General features: G+C 43.8%; 1 protein-coding gene across 2 annotated transcripts in view; it reads left to right on the top strand.

The window, feature by feature from the left end:
* NELL1 (neural EGFL like 1) overlaps positions 1-19,492 on the top strand; it is a 932,419-nt gene that overhangs the window by 142,990 nt on the left and 769,937 nt on the right. For both annotated transcript variants that reach the window (XM_073658224.1, XM_073658225.1), the window contains exon 3: positions 11,235-11,385. In XM_073658224.1, coding sequence (XP_073514325.1) covers positions 11,235-11,385 — 151 coding nt within the window. The remainder of the gene's footprint in view (positions 1-11,234; positions 11,386-19,492) is intronic.

Below are 19,492 nucleotides of genomic sequence, written 5' to 3'. Positions count from 1 at the left end.
TCTTGATTAAAAAAACTCAAAATCCAAAACAAATATTTAATTATGCACTAAAATTCAGACCGCTACCACCAGAGGGAGCCAACTGGAGACACCTGCAACTGAATAGTAACATTGTATGCAGTGAGTTCCCCCTAGTGGTGACTCTAGATCTAGAAATGTATCATTTATCAGGATGGTATTAGAAGTTGTCTATGAAGGAAACAGAGCTCTGACCCCTATAAATATATACAAAAAAAGTAATTCTGCTCAGGATATTGAACCTAAAATGTATATAAATAAATAATAATTAATTATAAAAATAATAAATGTGTAAATCCAAGTGTTTAAAATGGATATTTAATTTAAGCTGGTGTCAATGTTAAAACTTTCTTAGTGTTAAGAAATTACCCACAATTGAATTCCATCGGGTACAATCAGCTGGGTGGATATTTTTTTCAATCCATTTGTTTGTTATGGAGATAAGCAGCGATACTTGAGACCACTTATCTTTTTTTTTCCTCTATTAAAACTGCATATACTGTAGGTGCATCCATACTAAATCTGTCTATTCCCGAAACAGTCACTACACCAGAGGTGTACGTACCATAGTGTCGCCAATGCAGCTGTTCTCCATGCAATGGGACCAGCTAGATCTCTTCCCCGTGATCACCACTTAGGGATCCCTCTTTCCACTAGTGTCAGAGTAAAACTAAAACCCCTCAAATGGGGACAAATCCTGGTCATGTTGTCCCAAAGTTTCTTCCATGTTGCATACCCTTTACCCCATGATTTCTGAGACATCTAGAACTTGCAAGATAGACCTGTCCCCCCAAAACTTTTAGTAGGACTTTTCTCAGTCCTTTAAGAAATATTTTTATCTCCGGTGCATTCATATTTCTACAGATGACATAAAACTTTAATATAAAAGAACTTGATGAAACTTTGGCTCCGGTTCCAGGAGTTTGATTTCTGCTCCTCAGTAATATTGTGTCTTCTGCATGTGACATTTTGAAAGGTTTTAGTGATCATCACAAAGAGCGGCGACTGTAGGACTAAACTCCCTCTGAAGGTGGAATACAGTCAGAATATTCTCTCTTCGCGGTAATAGACGAGTGGAATTGAAGTACTGCATGAGCGCTTCAAGTCTGAATAGCCGCCGTCCTGAAATCTGCAATTTTAAGATAGTAGAAAGGAAAGTGGACGGTCGAGACATTCAGAGCTGCTGAGGTCACAGGAGGTTGCACACGGGTAGGCGATGATTTTTTTTTCGGCTCTTCCGCTCCGTTCTGCAGTTTGTAAATATTTTTCAAATAAAGGAATTTTGGAGATTAGAATAAAATCTCTGCACTTTATGGTTTGCCCAGCTATAGGATCATCAGTACTCTATGGATGGGTACCTATGGATGACACCGGGATGGGAGGGTATTGCCTATGACACTTTCACCGCCTGACACCAGCTGTTAAGATCTATTTTGTTTTACTATCGGCCATCTTGTTGTGGTTTGCTGGCTTCTAGTCTTTTCCTCTGGTGCTGGGTTTCTTGGTCACGTGATCTCTGCACTCTTTATTACTCAGCACCTGTCTCCCATTCCCTGCTGGACATCCGTGTTGTTACGCTCGTGCTCTGGCTAAGTAGCCTGGTTTTGTTCTTCTTGCTTTGGACTATTGTTCTTCTGGGACTTCTTGTTCCACCAGTTTTGTTTCCTTTAATTTTTGTTTCTGCAACTAACTTTTCTGTTAGGAGGTCTCCTGATTTTGCTCCCAGTCCTTAGATCTTTTAGGGACCCCTTTCCCCGTCCTACAGGTCTTCGTTTGAGTTTAGTGCAGGAGTTTCGGTGGGGCTATTCATAAGGAATAGGGCACCCACCCCAGCGTAGGGTTAAGCTGAGTCTCAGTGCAGGGACAGCTTTTCCCTCCTATTCCTTAGTTCTAAGTTGCAGTACATAACACCAGCATTCTACATATTGTCAGGTCCATAACACAAGGGACACCGCTCCTGGTGCCTTTTCTGGACTCTCGTGGCCTCTTGAAGCACCAGTCACGGGTGTGTCAGGTGTGACAGACATTCGCTCTGGATCCTGCTGTAGAAGGTCGCTGCGCTTGGCCTTGCAGATGGCTTCTTGATCCTCTCATTTCTGTAGTATAGTTATATCCTTCATCCTTTAGGACCCAGCGGCAACCTCCACCTTCTGCTGCTGATTGACACACCCTTGCTTTGTAGTTAAAAACTCTGTGTCTCCAGAGAGTCGCCGGTGATAGTTCTATGTACCTCTGTGCAAACTTGGAGTACTGGCAGTCGGCTAGTCTCGTCTTTGGTGCCCTTGGAGGACAGTTGGCATTATCTCTCTAGTGTCTGCTCAAGTGAAGTGTATCCCCTTTGTTTTACCTTGTTGTCTTTAGTTTGTAGTGGGGCCTGACTAGTGTTCACCCCATCCTCTCCCTACCTAGGGCGTAGCTCTAGGGACATTCAGGGGTTAGGTTTCCTGCTTGGCGATAGGTGCAGAACCTATATAGGAACTGTAGGGTAGGCAGGGCGATATTAGATCTGCCTAGGGGTTTCCAGTCTCCCTTTCCCTAGTTGTTGGGCTCCCTTCCCCCTCTTCCCATCGTTGTACACTTATTCCTTCTCTCACTTGCATGACAGCACCCTGCCTGATGAAGGGTCTTTTGACCCGAAATGTTGCATGTAATGAATAAGAATTACGAAAGCATTGTTTTCATAGATTTATTGCGATAATTCAAAACTTATGATTGAAGTGAATCTGTAAGACTCCAGAGTGCTTTTCTATTCTTCTCTATGTGTATGACATTGTGATGAAGGATCTGTGAATGATACACTCTTAAAGGGAGTCTGTAAGCAGGTTTTTTTGTATGTAATACAAGAGCACCATGATGTAGGGGCAGAGACACTGATTCCAGCGATGTATCACTTATTAGTCCGTGTGTTGCTGTTTCAATAAAACCAGTGTTTTATCAGCAGGAGATTATCACTACAGGACTAGGTGTCTCGGGCCTACTAGTCTAACCCCGCCCCCCAGCACTGATTGGCAGCTTTCTGCCAATGCATAATGTACACAGAAAGCTACCAATCAGTGCTGTGGCGGGGTTATACAGGGCTCAGTGCTGATTCAGAGAACTGCTAGATCTGCAGCAGAAAAAAATGATTTTTATCAGAATGACATCAAACAGCCCAGTAAGTGACACATCGCTGGAATCAGGGTCTCTACTCCTACACCACTCTGCTTTCAGATTACATAACAAAAACCTGCTGACATATTCCCTTTAAGTGGGACACATGGGAACGATAGTGTTCTGAGGGATCTGTGGATCACATTGTTATAAGGAGACCTATGAGGGCTTGTTCACATGTTGCATTTTTCAGTGGTAACAAAAAAAACATTGCACTTTACAGTACCAGAGAAGTGAATGGGATTTCTGAAACCCCCTGCACATGTTGCTTATTTTTTCCTTGCGGATTTGAACCATAAAAAGGTTTTTTTCAAATCTGCAAAATGTTAATTCTTATGTATTCAAAGGAAAAAAAGAGCATATTTTTAATGCAGCACTTTTCCTGCCAACACTCAAGTATTTGCTGCAGATCTTTCTGGACCAAAAAACAAATGTGTGCACATACTCTTATGGGGAAATTGAGGATGCCATTGAAATGTGGGATCTGTGTGTTTTCATTAAAAAATTAGACAGCAATTGGATGCCATCCGAGTGCTGTTGATTTTTCATGGACTGATAGGAGAAGGTGGAGAAACTTTTTTTTTCCAGTAGAAAAACTGATGAAAGTTTGACTAAAACTCTAATGAAACCTGGATGATGCTGATGAGAATCACTGAGACTCCTTCCATTTTTCTTGTCCGTGAAAAAAAAAAAATCTCTGAATGAGACCTTATGGCGGATATGTGGATGATATTGTGATGGGGAGGCGTCTGCAGACTACAGCGTTTAGAGAAGAGCTGGGAATGACTGTGATATCGGGGGATATGTAGATGACTTGTGTGGAAGACCTTGTGTCATCTATAGATCCCTCAAAAGTTTGCCTTCTACAGATCCCCCCATTGTAATGTCCTCCTCATATCGCCATAACTCTGTTATCTGCAGATCCTCGATGTACTGTTATGGGGGGATAATGGATGAAAGGCAATGGCGTGTTTGTGTGGATGACCCTGTAATGGGGATCTGTAGACCATATGTTGTGGGAGACACAAACGGATGACACCGATATAGAGATCTGTGGATGATATGGTTATGGGGGATCTGTAGAGGACTTGCTATGGGGGACAAAAGCAAATGACTCCCTGTTATGGAGGGTATGTGTAGATGACATATTATGGGGGACATAAGCAAATGATGCCCTATTATGGGGATCTGTAGACTACATGTTATGGGGGACTTAAGGGGATGGTGCTCTGTTATGGAGGGAATGTGTAGACTACATGTTATGGGGGACATAAGGGGATGGTGCTCTGTTATGGAGGGAATGTGTAGACTACATGTTATGGGGGGCATAAGGGGATGGTGCTCTGTTATGGAGGGAATGTGTAGACTACATGTTATGGGGGACATAAGGGGATGGTGCTCTGTTATGGAGGGAATGTGTAGACTACATGTTATGGGGGACATAAGTGGATGGTGCTCCATTATGGAGGGAATTTGTAGATGACATGTTATGGGGGACATAAGTGGATGGTGCTCTGTTATGGAGGGAATGTGTAGACTACATGTTATGGGGGACATAAGTGGATGGTGCTCCATTATGGAGGGAATTTGTAGATGACATGTTATGGGGGACATAAGGTGATGGTGCTCGGTTATGGAGGGAATGTGTAGATGACATGTTATGGGGGACATAAGGGGATGGTGCTCTGTTATAGAGGGAATGTGTAGATGACATGTTATGGGGGACATAAGTGGATGGTGCTCGGTTATGGAGGGAATGTGTAGATGACATGTTATGGGGGACATAAGGGGATGGTGCTCTGTTATGGAGGGAATGTGTAGATGACATGTTATGGGGGACATAAGTGGATGGTGCTCGGTTATGGAGGGAATGTGTAGATGACATGTTATGGGGGACATAAGTGGATGGTGCTCGGTTATGGAGGGAATGTGTAGATGACATGTTATGGGGGACATAAGGGGATGGTGCTCTGTTATAGAGGGAATGTGTAGATGACATGTTATGGGGGACATAAGTGGATGGTGCTCGGTTATGGAGGGAATGTGTAGATGACATGTTATGGGGGACATAAGGGGATGGTGCTCTGTTATGGAGGGAATGTGTAGACTACATGTTATGGGGGACATAAGGGGATGGTGCTCTGTTATGGAGGGAATGTGTAGACTACATGTTATGGGGGACATAAGTGGATGGTGCTCCATTATGGAGGGAATTTGTAGATGACATGTTATGGGGGACATAAGGGGATGGTGCTCTGTTATGGAGGGAATGTGTAGACTACATGTTATGGGGGACATAAGGGGATGGTGCTCCATTATGGAGGGAATTTGTAGATGACATGTTATGGGGGACATAAGGGGATGGTGCTCTGTTATGGAGGAAATGTGTAGATGACATGTTATGGGGGACATAAGGGGATGGTGCTCTGTTATGGAGGGAATGTGTAGACTACATGTTATGGGGGACATAAGTGGATGGTGCTCAATTATGGAGGGAATTTGTAGATGACATGTTATGGGGGACATAAGTGGATGGTGCTCGGTTATGGAGGGAATGTGTAGATGACATGTTATGGGGGACATAAGGGGATGGTGCTCTGTTATAGAGGGAATGTGTAGATGACATGTTATGGGGGACATAAGTGGATGGTGCTCGGTTATGGAGGGAATGTGTAGATGACATGTTATGGGGGACATAAGTGGATGGTGCTCGGTTATGGAGGGAATGTGTAGATGACATGTTATGGGGGACATAAGGGGATGGTGCTCTGTTATAGAGGGAATGTGTAGATGACATGTTATGGGGGACATAAGTGGATGGTGCTCGGTTATGGAGGGAATGTGTAGATGACATGTTATGGGGGACATAAGGGGATGGTGCTCTGTTATGGAGGGAATGTGTAGACTACATGTTATGGGGGACATAAGGGGATGGTGCTCTGTTATGGAGGGAATGTGTAGACTACATGTTATGGGGGACATAAGTGGATGGTGCTCCATTATGGAGGGAATTTGTAGATGACATGTTATGGGGGACATAAGGGGATGGTGCTCTGTTATGGAGGGAATGTGTAGACTACATGTTATGGGGGACATAAGGGGATGGTGCTCCATTATGGAGGGAATTTGTAGATGACATGTTATGGGGGACATAAGGGGATGGTGCTCTGTTATGGAGGAAATGTGTAGATGACATGTTATGGGGGACATAAGGGGATGGTGCTCTGTTATGGAGGGAATGTGTAGACTACATGTTATGGGGGACATAAGTGGATGGTGCTCAATTATGGAGGGAATTTGTAGATGACATGTTATGGGGGACATAAGTGGATGGTGCTCGGTTATGGAGGGAATGTGTAGATGACATGTTATGGGGGACATAAGGGGATGGTGCTCTGTTATAGAGGGAATGTGTAGATGACATGTTATGGGGGACATAAGTGGATGGTGCTCGGTTATGGAGGGAATGTGTAGATGACATGTTATGGGGGACATAAGTGGATGGTGCTCGGTTATGGAGGGAATGTGTAGATGACATGTTATGGGGGACATAAGGGGATGGTGCTCTGTTATAGAGGGAATGTGTAGATGACATGTTATGGGGGACATAAGTGGATGGTGCTCGGTTATGGAGGGAATGTGTAGATGACATGTTATGGGGGACATAAGGGGATGGTGCTCTGTTATGGAGGGAATGTGTAGACTACATGTTATGGGGGACATAATTGGATGGTGTCCTGTTTTGGGAGATCTGTAGATGTTGTGGGGGACATACGTAAATGACATTGTTATGGGGAGATCAGTTATGAGTCCTCTGTGAGACATCTGCGGCTGATACTCTGACATACATCAATGTTACCAGACGATACAGAACAGTTTTGTTTTGAGGGTAATGGAGGCTTTTATTATTATTCGGTGGGAATATACAGCTCTGCTGTCTTCTCTTATCAGACGCTTGATGAATCGAGCGCTGTGAGCGTCTGGAATAATTTCTTACTCCCGGGCGCAGGTGAACAATGGAGGAAGTGGAAGCTGCTGCAGGAGGATTATGAAGTGAACTCTGCCTAATTGTTGCTGTGCTGATTTACTAAATATTGACGTCTGAGGATACAAGGCTGTAATCACGGGATGGAGCTGCCGGTTGGTGTGATGGGGAGATTAGCACAGATCTATGCCGCTTGTTGATGTACAGAATTGATCTTGTTGCTTTTTCTCATTTTTTATTTTTTATTTCTTTTTTAAACCTGAAACAAAAATGTTCAATATCCGCAATTTTCACATCTTGTCACAGATTCTCAATGGTAGTTTGGTCTGGACTGTGACTGGGCCATTCACACACATGAATATGCTTTGATGTAAACCTTCCTTTGTAGCTCTGGCAGGATGTTTAGGGTCATTGTCCTGCTGGAAGATAAACCTACGCCACAGTCTCAAGTCTTTTGCAAGCTCTAACAAGTTTTCCTCCATGATTGCCCTGTATTTAGCTCCATCCATCTTCCCATCAACTCTGACTAGCTTCCCTGCCCCTGCTGGAGAAAAGCCTCTCCTCAGTAGGATGCTGCCACCACCATATGTGACAGTGGGGATGGTGTTTTCAGAATGATGTGCAGTGTTAGTATTCCGTCACACATAGCATTTTACATTTAGCCCAAAAAGATCTACTTTGGTCTCATCTGATCAGAACTCCTTCTTCCTACATGCTCGCTCTGTCCCTTAGTTGGCTTTTTACAAATGGGACTTCTTATGGCTTGCTTTCAAAAATGACTTTCTTCTTGTCACTCTTCCATAAAGGTCAGATTTGTGCAATACATGACTAATAGTTGTCCTGTGGACAGGTTCTCCCCCCTGAGCTGTGGATCTCTGCAGCTCCTCCAGAGTGACCATGGGCCTCTAGGCTCCTTCTCTAATTAGTGCTCTCCTTGCTTGGGATGTCGGGTTAGGTGGACGGCCATGTCTTGGTAGGTTTGCAGTTGTGCCATACTACTTCCATGTTTGGATGATGGGTTGAACTCTGTGAGATGTTCAGAGATTGGGCTATTTTTTTTTTTATAACCTAACCCTGCTTTACTCTTCTCCACGACTTTATCCCTGACCTGTCTGGTGGGCTCCTAGGTTTTCTTGATTCTGTTTAATCCTTAATATTCTCAAACAAACCTCTGAGGCCTTCACAGAACAGCTGTAGTTATACTGAGAATAAATTACACCCAGGTGAACTCATTTTACTAATGATGTGACTTCTGGAGGCGATTGGTAACTCAGGATTTTATTTAGGGGCATCTGACTACAGGGGGCTGAATACAAATGCACATAAACATTTTCAGATTTATATTTGTAAAATAATTTGAAAACCCTGTAAAGTTTCCTTTATATTTCACAAATACTTGCTACTTTGTGTTTGTATCACATAAAATCCCAATAAAATACATTTAAGTTTGTGGGTGTAACGTGAAAAAATGTAGAAAAGTTCACGGAGTATGAATACTTTTTCAAAGCCCTGTAGGTTTAGGGGTAAATAAATAAAGAGACCACCACTTATATGACTCTTTTTGGCCAGATGTTGGAGTAGTGGTCACGCTGGAAGCTTCCACTTCTCGCAGCATGGTGGTTCAATATAATAATTAATCTCCAGTCTTTCAGTGATTTGGAGCTTACACTTTGTCAGTTCTTTACCGGATTACGCAGGATTTCACTCATCTAATGCTACTGTCAGATACAGATTTACCCTGGTCGGACAGGAGCCAAGAATAAGCAGTCCAGCTGACAGCATATGAAGTAGATTGCTCATGTAATGACTTTACATATTTTAGAAGAAGGGCAAGGACAAAGGGATTGCTGCAAATCCATCGAAAATCCAGTGTGTTAATGCAGCAAGGTTGTGTGCTGCAAGGAACTCAGAAGTCCTATGTAAGAGCCTAGCCTCCTATACAGCAAAGTGTCAAGAAAAAGAAAATATACATTTACAAACCCTATGCATCTAGTACTATGTCCCCATGACAACACTGCATGTCTTGTGGCTTGACAGCTCAGCTGTGGATAGCCGAGTCATCACCATCCTTATGGATATACAGTACAGACCAAAAGTTTGGACACACCTTCTCATTTAAAGATTTTTCTGTATTTTCAGGACTATGAAAATTGTACATTCACACTGAAGGCATCAAAACTATGAATTACCACATGTGGAATTATATACTTAACAAAAAAGTGTGAAACAACTGAAAATATGTCTTATATTCTAGGTTCTTCAAAGTAGCCACCTTTTGCTTTGATGACTGCTTTGCACACTCTTGGCATTCTCTTGATGACCTTCAAGAGGTAGTCACCGGAAATGGTCTTCCAACAATCTTGAAGGAGTTCCCAGAGATGCTTAGCACTTGTTGGCCCTTTTGCCTTCACTCTGCGGTCCAGCTCACCCCAAACCATCTCGATTGGGTTCAGGCCTGGTGACTGTGGAGGCCAGGTCATCTGGCGTAGCACCCCATCACTCTCCTTCTTGGTCAAATAGCCCTTACACAGCCTGGAGGTGTGTTTGGGGTCATTGTCCTGTTGAAAAATAAATGATGGTCCGACTAAACACAAACCAGATGGAATAGCATGCCGCTGCAAGATGCTGTGGTAGCCATGCTGGTTCAGTATGCCTTAAATTTTGAATAAATCCCCAACAGTGTCACCAGCAAAGCACCCCCACACCATCACACCTCCTCCTCCATGCTTCACGGTGGGAACCAGGCATGTAGAGTCCATCCGTTCACCTTTTCTGCTTCGCACAAAGACATGGTGGTTGGAACCAAAGATCTCAAATTTGGACTCATCAGACCAAAGCACAGATTTCCACTGGTCTAATGTCCATTCCTTGTGTTCTTTAGCCCAAACAAGTCTCTTCTGCTTGTTGCCTGTCCTTGGCAGTGGTTTCCTAGCAGCTATTTTACCATGAAGGCCTGCTGCACAAAGTCTCCTCTTAACAGTTGTTGTAGAGATGTGTCTGCTGCTAGAACTCTGTGTGGCATTGACCTGGTCTCTAATCTGAGCTGCTGTTAACCTGCGATTTCTGAGGCTGGTGACTCGGATAAACTTATCCTCAGAAGCAGAGGTGACTCTTGGTCTTCCTTTCCTGGGGCGGTCCTCATGTGAGCCAGTTTCTTTGTAGCGCTTGATGGTTTTTGCAACTGCACTTGGGGACACTTTCAAAGTTTGCCCAATTTTTCGCACTGACTGACCTTCATTTCTTAAAGTAATGATGGCCACTCGTTTTTCTTTACTTAGCTGTTTTTTTCTTGCCATAATACAAATTCTAACAGTCTATTCAGTAGGACTATTAGCTGTGTATCCACCTGACTTCTGCACAACACAACTGATGGTCCCAACCCCATTTATAAGGCAAGAAATCCCACTTGTTAAATCTGACAGGGCACACCTGTGAAGTGAAAACCATTTCCGGTGACTACCTCTTGAAGCTCATCAAGAGAATGCCAAGAGTGTGCAAAGCAGTCATCAAAGCAAAAGGTGGCTACTTTGAAGAACCTAGAATATAAGACATATTTTCAGTTGTTTCACACTTTTTTGTTAAGTATATAATTCCACATGTGTTAATTCATAGTTTTGATGCCTTCAGTGTGAATGTACAAATTTCATAGTCATGAAAATACAGAAAAATCTTTAAATGAGAAGGTATGTCCAAACTTTTCGTCTGTAGTGTATGGTCTGCTTTATGGGCATAAATGAGAATTGTCAACAGTTAGGATATGCGGATGGTTATTAGGATCCATACAAAAGACCAGGACAGGAAGTGTTTTCATAGGAAAAGGAAATGGAGAGACGTTATAACATATTTTGACGAGGGCTCTTTAAGTGTAATGTTTTTACTCTATGAATTATTTCAGGTTTTTTGTCTGCTTCTCCATCAGATTGATTTAGTTTCATCGTCTTAAATCTGTCCAGTCCGAGACTGATGAGGCTGATTCTGACCGTGCACGAGCAGATGGCGGATCTCACTGCTGCCCCCGGTCTGGTCTTATCACCTGTCGGCCATGTCACTCCTAATCACAATCTTGTCTGTTTTATTACAGATGTAGAGCGGGAGATCCACGCGGCGCCGCACACCGGAGAAAAGGTGATTCAGCTCTTCAGGAACAAGAGTGAATTTACCTTCCTGGCCTCCATACAGCAGAGGGCGTCATCGTCTGGGGTCATCCTCTCCATACGGGAGATGGAGCACAGGTGAGAACATGAACCTTACTACTGCTCTAATGGGAGAAACTGAAGGGCAAAAGCTAACTGAGGTGTGCCAATGTAATGTAAGACTCGCACGGTGTGACCTTGGACTGGTGCGGTGTGTCCTCGGATTTTTTTACTTCGCCCCTTCCGCACCCCCGTCGCCCCTTCCGCACCCCTGTCCGCCCTTCCGCACCTCCGTCCTCTGTCGCCCCTTCCGCACCCCCGTCCGCCCTTCCGCACCCTCATCCTCTGTCGCCCCTTCCGCACCCTCGTCCTGTCGCCCCTTCCGCACCCTCGTCATCTGTCGCCCCTCCCCCGTCGCTCCTTCCGCTCCCCCGTCGCCCTTTCCAGACTCCCATCGCCCCTTCCGCACCCCCACCCCCCCGCCCTTTCCAGACTCCCGTCGCCCCTTCCGCACCCCCGTCCCCCGCTGCCCTTTCCAGACTCCCGTCGCCCCTTCCGCACCCCCGTCCCCCGCCGCCCTTTCCAGACTCCGTTCCCCCGTCACCCCTTCCGCACCCCCTTCCCGTGTCGCCCCTTCCACTGCCCCGTCGCCCCTTCCGCTCCCCCGTCGCCCCTTCCGGACTCCCATCGCCCCTTCCGCACCATCGTCCTCTGTCGCCCCTTCCACACCCTCGTTCCCCGTCGCCCTTTCCGCTCCCCTGTCGCCTCTTCCGCTGCCCCGTCGCCCCTTCCGCACCCCCGTCCTCAGTCGCCCCTTCCGCACTCCCATCCCCCCGTCTACTTTCTCCCCTTCGAACTTCTATCTTCCAGTAACAAAAGGTTTAGGCATTTTAAATTCAAACTGCTGATCTTAATCTCCCCCCAATAGTCGGGAGACTCCCATAAATATCAGATGGTCGACTGATCCCATTGAAATTGCTGGGATCAGCTGACTGTAATTGAATGTGTGTGGGGCCTTTTCATAGCTCCACAACCTCAAATCCCCGTTCACTTATCTACCCGCGCAATTTTGCGTGTGATCTAGGACTGGGAGGACGAGCAGCTTGGAGGAAGCTATACGATCAGACATGTAATTAATCTAACCTGTGGGTACCGATAGTGAGGGGAATGGAGATAAATGGGAGTTTTTTCTGTTACATAGAAGAAAGAATAGTTTTCCTGGCAGCACAAGAGTATTTAAGGAGGAGTAGCTTAATCTTGTTGGAGACAGTGACCTGTCCATTGATATGATGATATTAGTGAGGTCACTATATGATAAGGGTGATGTCACGTGCAAAATGATTAATCACTGGATCAATAAGGGTCAACTTAGACCCTTTCCTCCATTTCACCCTATTGTATATGGAGGTCTTGATCCAGAACAAGCCTTGCCAATCTTTTTTTTTTTTCTTATTTTTTTTTGTAAGGTTATAAATTTAGTTTTATTGTGATTTAAAAGGAAAATGTGTAATACTACTCTCATCATCCATGAGGCAGGGCCGTGATGCTGTCAATATAGAGCGTTCAGTTGACGGCCATCTGAGGTGCGTGTGCACCCACTGGTGGACACGGACAGAAAAGGGTCCCTGTGCAAGAACAATATATGGGCCCTTTACAGCCCAAGGGCTCATCATAATGCACAATTCCAGCTGCTTTGGAGGTAAAAATGGGCCCTTGAACCTCTTGGGGCCCCCAGGTTGCACCAATCATATGTCCGCCCTTGTGTGCACCTGCCATAGAGGGGCCTGAAAAATCTGGACAATAACGCCACTGGGAATTCATTGGCCAGATGCAAAATTTGACTATATATTCCTAATGTAGATTCGCCATACCTGGTGCCCTCCTCCATGTTGAGTGGGTTGTGTTGCACTCTGGGGGGCTGCTGTCTGTGACTAGCCACAGGCACTTTGGATACTGGGTGTTATTCTTTGAAATACTAGTTACATTCTTTTTAGGAAATTAAAATTAGAAAGAGCAGATTTAATTATAATTGGTCGTCTGCGCTGCATGAATTTCTGCTTTGTTTCACTGATTTTAAACTATTGTCGGTGTATTATAAATAGAGGAAAATGTGAATACTTGATGTTTTCATGCGAAGCGGCTCTCGCAGGCTCATTAGCATCGCTGCTCTTCTATTGTGACTGTGCACGCTTCCAGCGCAGGGATTTGTTATTCTGTATGGATTATGCTGCTGTGATACAGTCACCTGTGCGGGTCCGGCCATATGGCTTTCCTATGTAACAGAATGGCTGCAACAAGCCACAATGAATGGGTATCAGCCATAGTCAACTTGAAAGCGATGCACAATGTTCATTGTTTATTCTCCATCCTGCTACATTGTTTGTAAATATTACATCCGGCCTGCAACATTGTATCATTGCATTGTGTCAATACTGCACTATTGTATGAAAGCAGTAGATCTAGAAAGTGCTCAAAACAATGGAAACTGCTGGTTAGTATATGGATAGGTAAGAAAAATACTCTGGTGTCGGAGGAATCCTCAGTCTGAACATATTAGAAGGTTGGTGTACGCCAGATGTTCTGAGAAAAATGACACTAATGCTCTGCTTTCTGAGGGCTTCAAAATGAGTCCACATTGCAGCCAAGCGATAAAGTAAGTACAAGTTTGGCTACAAAATTGCATATTTTGGCTTTTAGCCAGTAGAAATAGGGGGGGATCATGGTTTCACTGTATAGAGCTGCTCATCTGGAATATTGGAGGAAGCACGATTATTGAATAACGCTAATTAGGAGGTGGTGTAAACTTAGACTAGACAGTTTAAAGATGCTCCAAATTTGTCATCCAGCATGAACCGCTCTGATAGATTTAGCCCATTTGCTTTTAGCTATTTTAGCAAAGCTGCCCATTTTTGTGATAAGAGGGGCATGGTTTTGCAAGAAAATGACCCAGTTTAAGATGCAGCACTGTGCTCCAAAATTTTTGCAAAATTTCTGCCACGCTCTATGGCCAACTAATAGGTGATGTGAATTTAATCTAGACAAGTCTTACAATACTTATCACAGATATTTATGCCGGATGATGCACTTGGCATATGTGTAAACAGCTTAATCTAAACTTGAACTATTGAAAAAATTTTTTAGTAAGTTTCCCGCAGTATGCTCCGTTTTGGAGAGGTCACATTTTTACAGCGCGGCCAAAACTGCATCAAAAGCGCATATGTTTTTTTCTGTACATTTTGCTGTTTATGTGGGTTTTTGCCAGTGTAATATTTGCAGATAAAACATGAAATTATTCCATCTATAACGCTGCATTTGAATAATAAACTGAGACGGTTTGCGGTAAAGCGGATAGAAAAGGGCCCCTGTGCAAGAACAGTTTTGTAGTACATAGTTTTGTCTGTGAGAGAAGCTTTTTTCTGACCCTCTTACCTCTTGGGCTCCTGTGCGGCTACACAGGTTGCACCAATGACATGTCCGCCCCTGTGTGTGGGGTTGGGGTGTGATTTATGTATTTATTTATTTTTTTAAAGGGATTGTCCGGGACTTTAATATCTATGGGACATCCAATGTCTGATCGGTGGGGTGCGACACCTGGTGCCACCGCCAATCAGCTGTTACCGGTGTCAGCGACAACAAGAACTGCAGAGTTATGGAGCCGCACATCACAACTCTGTCAGTTGTATAGTTGCCACATCCGGATACTGCACATTCAAATCAATAGGGGTGGATGTGCAATACCCGGCCCGGCCACTATTCTGTGCTGTGCAGTTCCATGACTGAGCAGTTGCGGCCGCCGCCGACCTTGGGAACAGCTGATCGGCGGTGGCGCCAGGTGTCACGCCCACCGATCAGACATTGAAGACCTATCCTAAGGATGTCCCATCAATGTTAAAGTCCCGGGACAACCTCTTTAATGAAGTATTCATTGTGCTGTCAAAAATGCTGACCAAAAAACCTGCAAAAATAGTTGATGGGCCTGAGCACCATTTTTTTTTTTTTAGCCATTCTGTGGCCATTTTGATATTTCATATATGTTAGCTCTGCAGCGATCCGGCCTCTTAATATATAATGTGGAGCTCTGTATTATCCTGTGATGGTTCTGTCTGTGTGAGGCCATTACTGGGTATGTGACCACCGCCGTCCATCGCCCATTGTCCAGGCGATGTGACGTGCAGTTTCCAGGGCAGCAGATTTATGGCCGCTTTCTCTTCCATTGGATGCAGCATAATTTGCTGCCCCAGAGGCAGTTTGTGCATTGTGCGGAGCTGCCCCCGCGCTCGTCTCCCGCTGGGCTGTTTGTGCAGTCGGAGAATGTCTGCACTCATCACGCAGCTTCTTTGGTTTGATCTTGGACGGTAATGCATCTGAATTTCTGTAATATTTCAGCGGTTTCATCTTTTACAAATAAACGGCGTCCAGAAAGTGCCCGATTGTGGAGCAGCGCTTTGTTCCCTAACTGTGCATAATTTGTGCTTTATTCTCTATACAGAACGGAAGGAAAGCAGAAAGCACTAAATCCAGAGTCGTTCCAGGTCAAAAAGTTGTCAAAAGAAAATAAAAACTATGTAATAAAAAGATAAAGTCCTTTTTATTGTCTGGAGCCCGTAGGTCACAATACACACTGCAGCTTCCAGCACATACCAGGCACAAATTATACAAAACTCTCCAAGCCATGGAGTCAAACTGATTTCCTCCAATGTTTGCCCCTATAAAGGAATACGCCATCCATAAACTCCTATGACCCCAAAATACCAAATACCCCTGGATGCCTCAGCATAGAAAAGCGTATTTGGGGAGGGGGTGAGGACTGCACCAAAATATACCAACTCTCTGAGACCAAAAGGACAATCTATTGGCACACACTGTGTGATTGGGAACCTAATAGATTTGTAATACCACCATACAGTACCAAAATTAGTGCCGGACAGCGCCCTAATAACAGTGTTGCTATAGAGTTACTAATTGGAAAACCTAAATCTAACATAGCTGCACTCTCTCAGGAATAGCGCCACTCTTATCTGCAGGTTGTATCTGGTATTACAACCCTGCCCCATAGAATAGGGCTGAGCAGCAATACCAGGCACAGCCACCGTACAAGAGTGGCGCTGTTTCAAGATGAAAGCAGCCCTGTATTTCTAATCAGCATTTAATGGATCCAAATTGTGGATGACAAAAACTTTGGATTATTGGGAACACAATATTACCAAAATATTAGGATAATGTCATCTCATCAGAGGGGAATATATTATATTATTTTTCCTTTTTCGGTCTTGTGTTTTTTCCGACATTTCAGACTATCCTGAGGTTGTGGGGATCAGAATATCTGGATTATCAGTGGTTCCAGTCAGATGGCGGAATAAAGTTATCTCTTGTCAATGGATTTGTTGCACCTAGTGGTCTAAGCTGGTACTGCATGTGTTGGATCCCAATGTATTTGCGGTATTATGAGACTTGCATGTATTTTATCTGCCAATTCTCATGAAGCCACGATTGTGTCCTTTTCTGATGATCTATCGGGGGCTGTCAAGTGCTGACTGACAGATGGCGCCCGGCAGGGAGCACACGTAACCTCACGCTGGGGACTTTTTGCACACAAAGCGAGAACTATGACAGACGTGGTGATTAGAGTTTTATCACTTGTGGCAGATTTGAAGCTTTATGGCGTAATAATAGTAATTTATTATATCTATTAATTATAAAGTATCCAAAACAATGCAAAAATCTACAGGAAAGAAAGTGCACCCCCCCTTTTAAAGCTCATCCCCCCCCCAGATTCTGCTGCTCCGATTTCTTATCTTCTCCCTTTCACTTGGGATTTTTTTTTTTTTTGCAGTTTATACCGATTCTCTACTTATTAAAATAAAATAAATAAAATAAATAAAGATTATTACTTATTCTCTCCTTGATGTCGTAGAAATTTTCTTTCCATTCAGTGATTTTCTATTAAGCTTGTGCTAATACACTGCAACTTATCTGGGGAAGCAAAACTGCACTGTAAAGCATGGGAGTTGGAAAGAGAAGCTACTGGATTTTAGACCACTTGAGACTCCAGTAGACAATGTAGGTGATAATTGATTTTCACACAGTGACTGCACCAGCAGAATAGTGAGTGCAGCTCTGGAGTATAATACAGGATGTAACTCAAGATCAGTACAGGATCAGTAATGTAATGTATGTACACAGTGACTGCACCAGCAGACTAGGGAGTGCAGCTCTGGAGTATAATACAGGATGTAACTCAGGATCAGTACAGGATCAGTAATGTAATGTATGTACACAGGGACTGCACCAGCAGAATAGGAAGTGCAGCTCTGGAGTATAATACAGGATGTAACTCAGGATCAGTACAGGATCAGTAATGTAATGTATGTACACAGGGACTGCACCAGCAGAATAGGAAGTGCAGCTCTGGAGTATCATACAGGATGTAACTCAGAATCAGTACAGGATCAGTAATGTAATGTATGTACACAGTGACTGCACCAGCAGAATAGTGAGTGCAGCTCTGGAGTATCATACAGGATGTAACTCAGGATCAGTACAGGATCAGTAATGTAATGTATGTACACAGTGACTGCACCAGCAGAATAGTGAGTGCAGCTCTGGAGTATCATACAGGATGTAACTCAGGATCAGTAATATAATGTATGTACACAGTGACTCCACCAGCAGAATAGTGAGTGCAGCTCTGGAGTATAATACAGGATGTAACTCAGGATCAGTAATGTAATGTATGTACACAGTGACTGCACCAGCAGAATAGTGAGTTCAGCTCTGGAGTATAATACAGGATGTAACTCAGGATCAGTACAGGATATGTAATGTAATGTATGTACACAGTGACTGCACCAGCAGAATAGTAAGTGCAGCTCTGGAGTATAATACAGGATGTAACTCAGGATCAGTAATGTAATGTATGTACACAGTGACTGCATCAGCAGAATAGGGAGTGCAGCTCTGGAGTATAACACAGGATGTAACTCAGGATCAATAATGTAATGTATGTACACAGTGTCTGCACCAGCAGAATAGTGAGTGCAGCTCTGGAGTATAATACAGGATGTAACTCAGGATCAGTAATGTAATGTATGTACACAGTGACTGCACCAGCAGAATAGTGAGTGCAGCTCTGGAGTATAATACAGGATGTAACTCAGGATCAGTAATGTAATGTATGTACACAGTGACTGCACCAGCAGAATAGTGAGTGCAGCTCTGGAGTATAATACAGGATGTAACTCAGGATCAGTAATGTAATGTATGTACACAGTGACTGCACCAGCAGAATAGTGAGTGCAGCTCTGGAGTATAATACAGGATGTAACTCAGGATCAGTAATGTATGTACACAGTGTCTGCACCAGCAGAATAGTGAGTGCAGCTCTGGAGTATAATACAGGATGTAACTCAGGATCAGTAATGTAATGTATGTACACAGTGACTGCACCAGCAGAATAGTGAGTGCAGCTCTGGGGTATAATACAGGATGTAACTCAGGATCAGTAATGTAATGTATGTACACAGTGACTGCACCAGCAGAATAGTGAGTGCAGCTCTGGAGTATAATACAGGATGTAACTCAGGATCAGTAATGTAATGTATGTACACAGTGACTGCACCAGCAGAATAGTGAGTGCAGCTCTGGAGTATAATACAGGATGTAACTCAGGATCAGTAATGTAATGTATGTACACAGTGTCTGCACCAGCAGAATAGTGAGTGCAGCTCTGGAGTATAATACAGGATGTAACTCAGGATCAGTAATGTAATGTATGTACACAGTGACTGCACCAGCAGAATAGTGAGTGCAGCTCTGGGGTATAATACAGGATGTAACTCAGGATCAGTAATGTAATGTATGTACACAGTGACTCCACCAGCAGAATAGTGAGTGCAGCTCTGGAGTATAATACAGGATGTAACTCAGGATCAGTACAGGATAAGTAATGTAATGTATGTACACAGTGACTGCACCAGCAGAATAGTGAGTGCAGCTCTGGAGTATAATACAGGATGTAACTCAGGATCAGTACAGGATAAGTAATGTAATGTATGTACACAGTGACTGCACCAGCAGAATAGAGACTGCAGCTCTGGGGTATAATACTGGATGTAACTCAGGATCAGTACAGGATAAGTACTGTAATGTATGTACACAGTGACTACAAACTGTAAAAATGATACTTTTTAATTATAATCAGAAAAAC

The sequence above is a fragment of the Phyllobates terribilis genome, unplaced genomic scaffold (genome assembly GCF_046119375.1).
Source record: "Phyllobates terribilis strain yellow unplaced genomic scaffold, ASM4611937v1 Scaffold_13__5_contigs__length_258822181, whole genome shotgun sequence".
Lineage (NCBI taxonomy): Eukaryota > Metazoa > Chordata > Amphibia > Anura > Dendrobatidae > Phyllobates > Phyllobates terribilis.
This window is presented reverse-complemented; position numbering and strand designations above follow the sequence as displayed.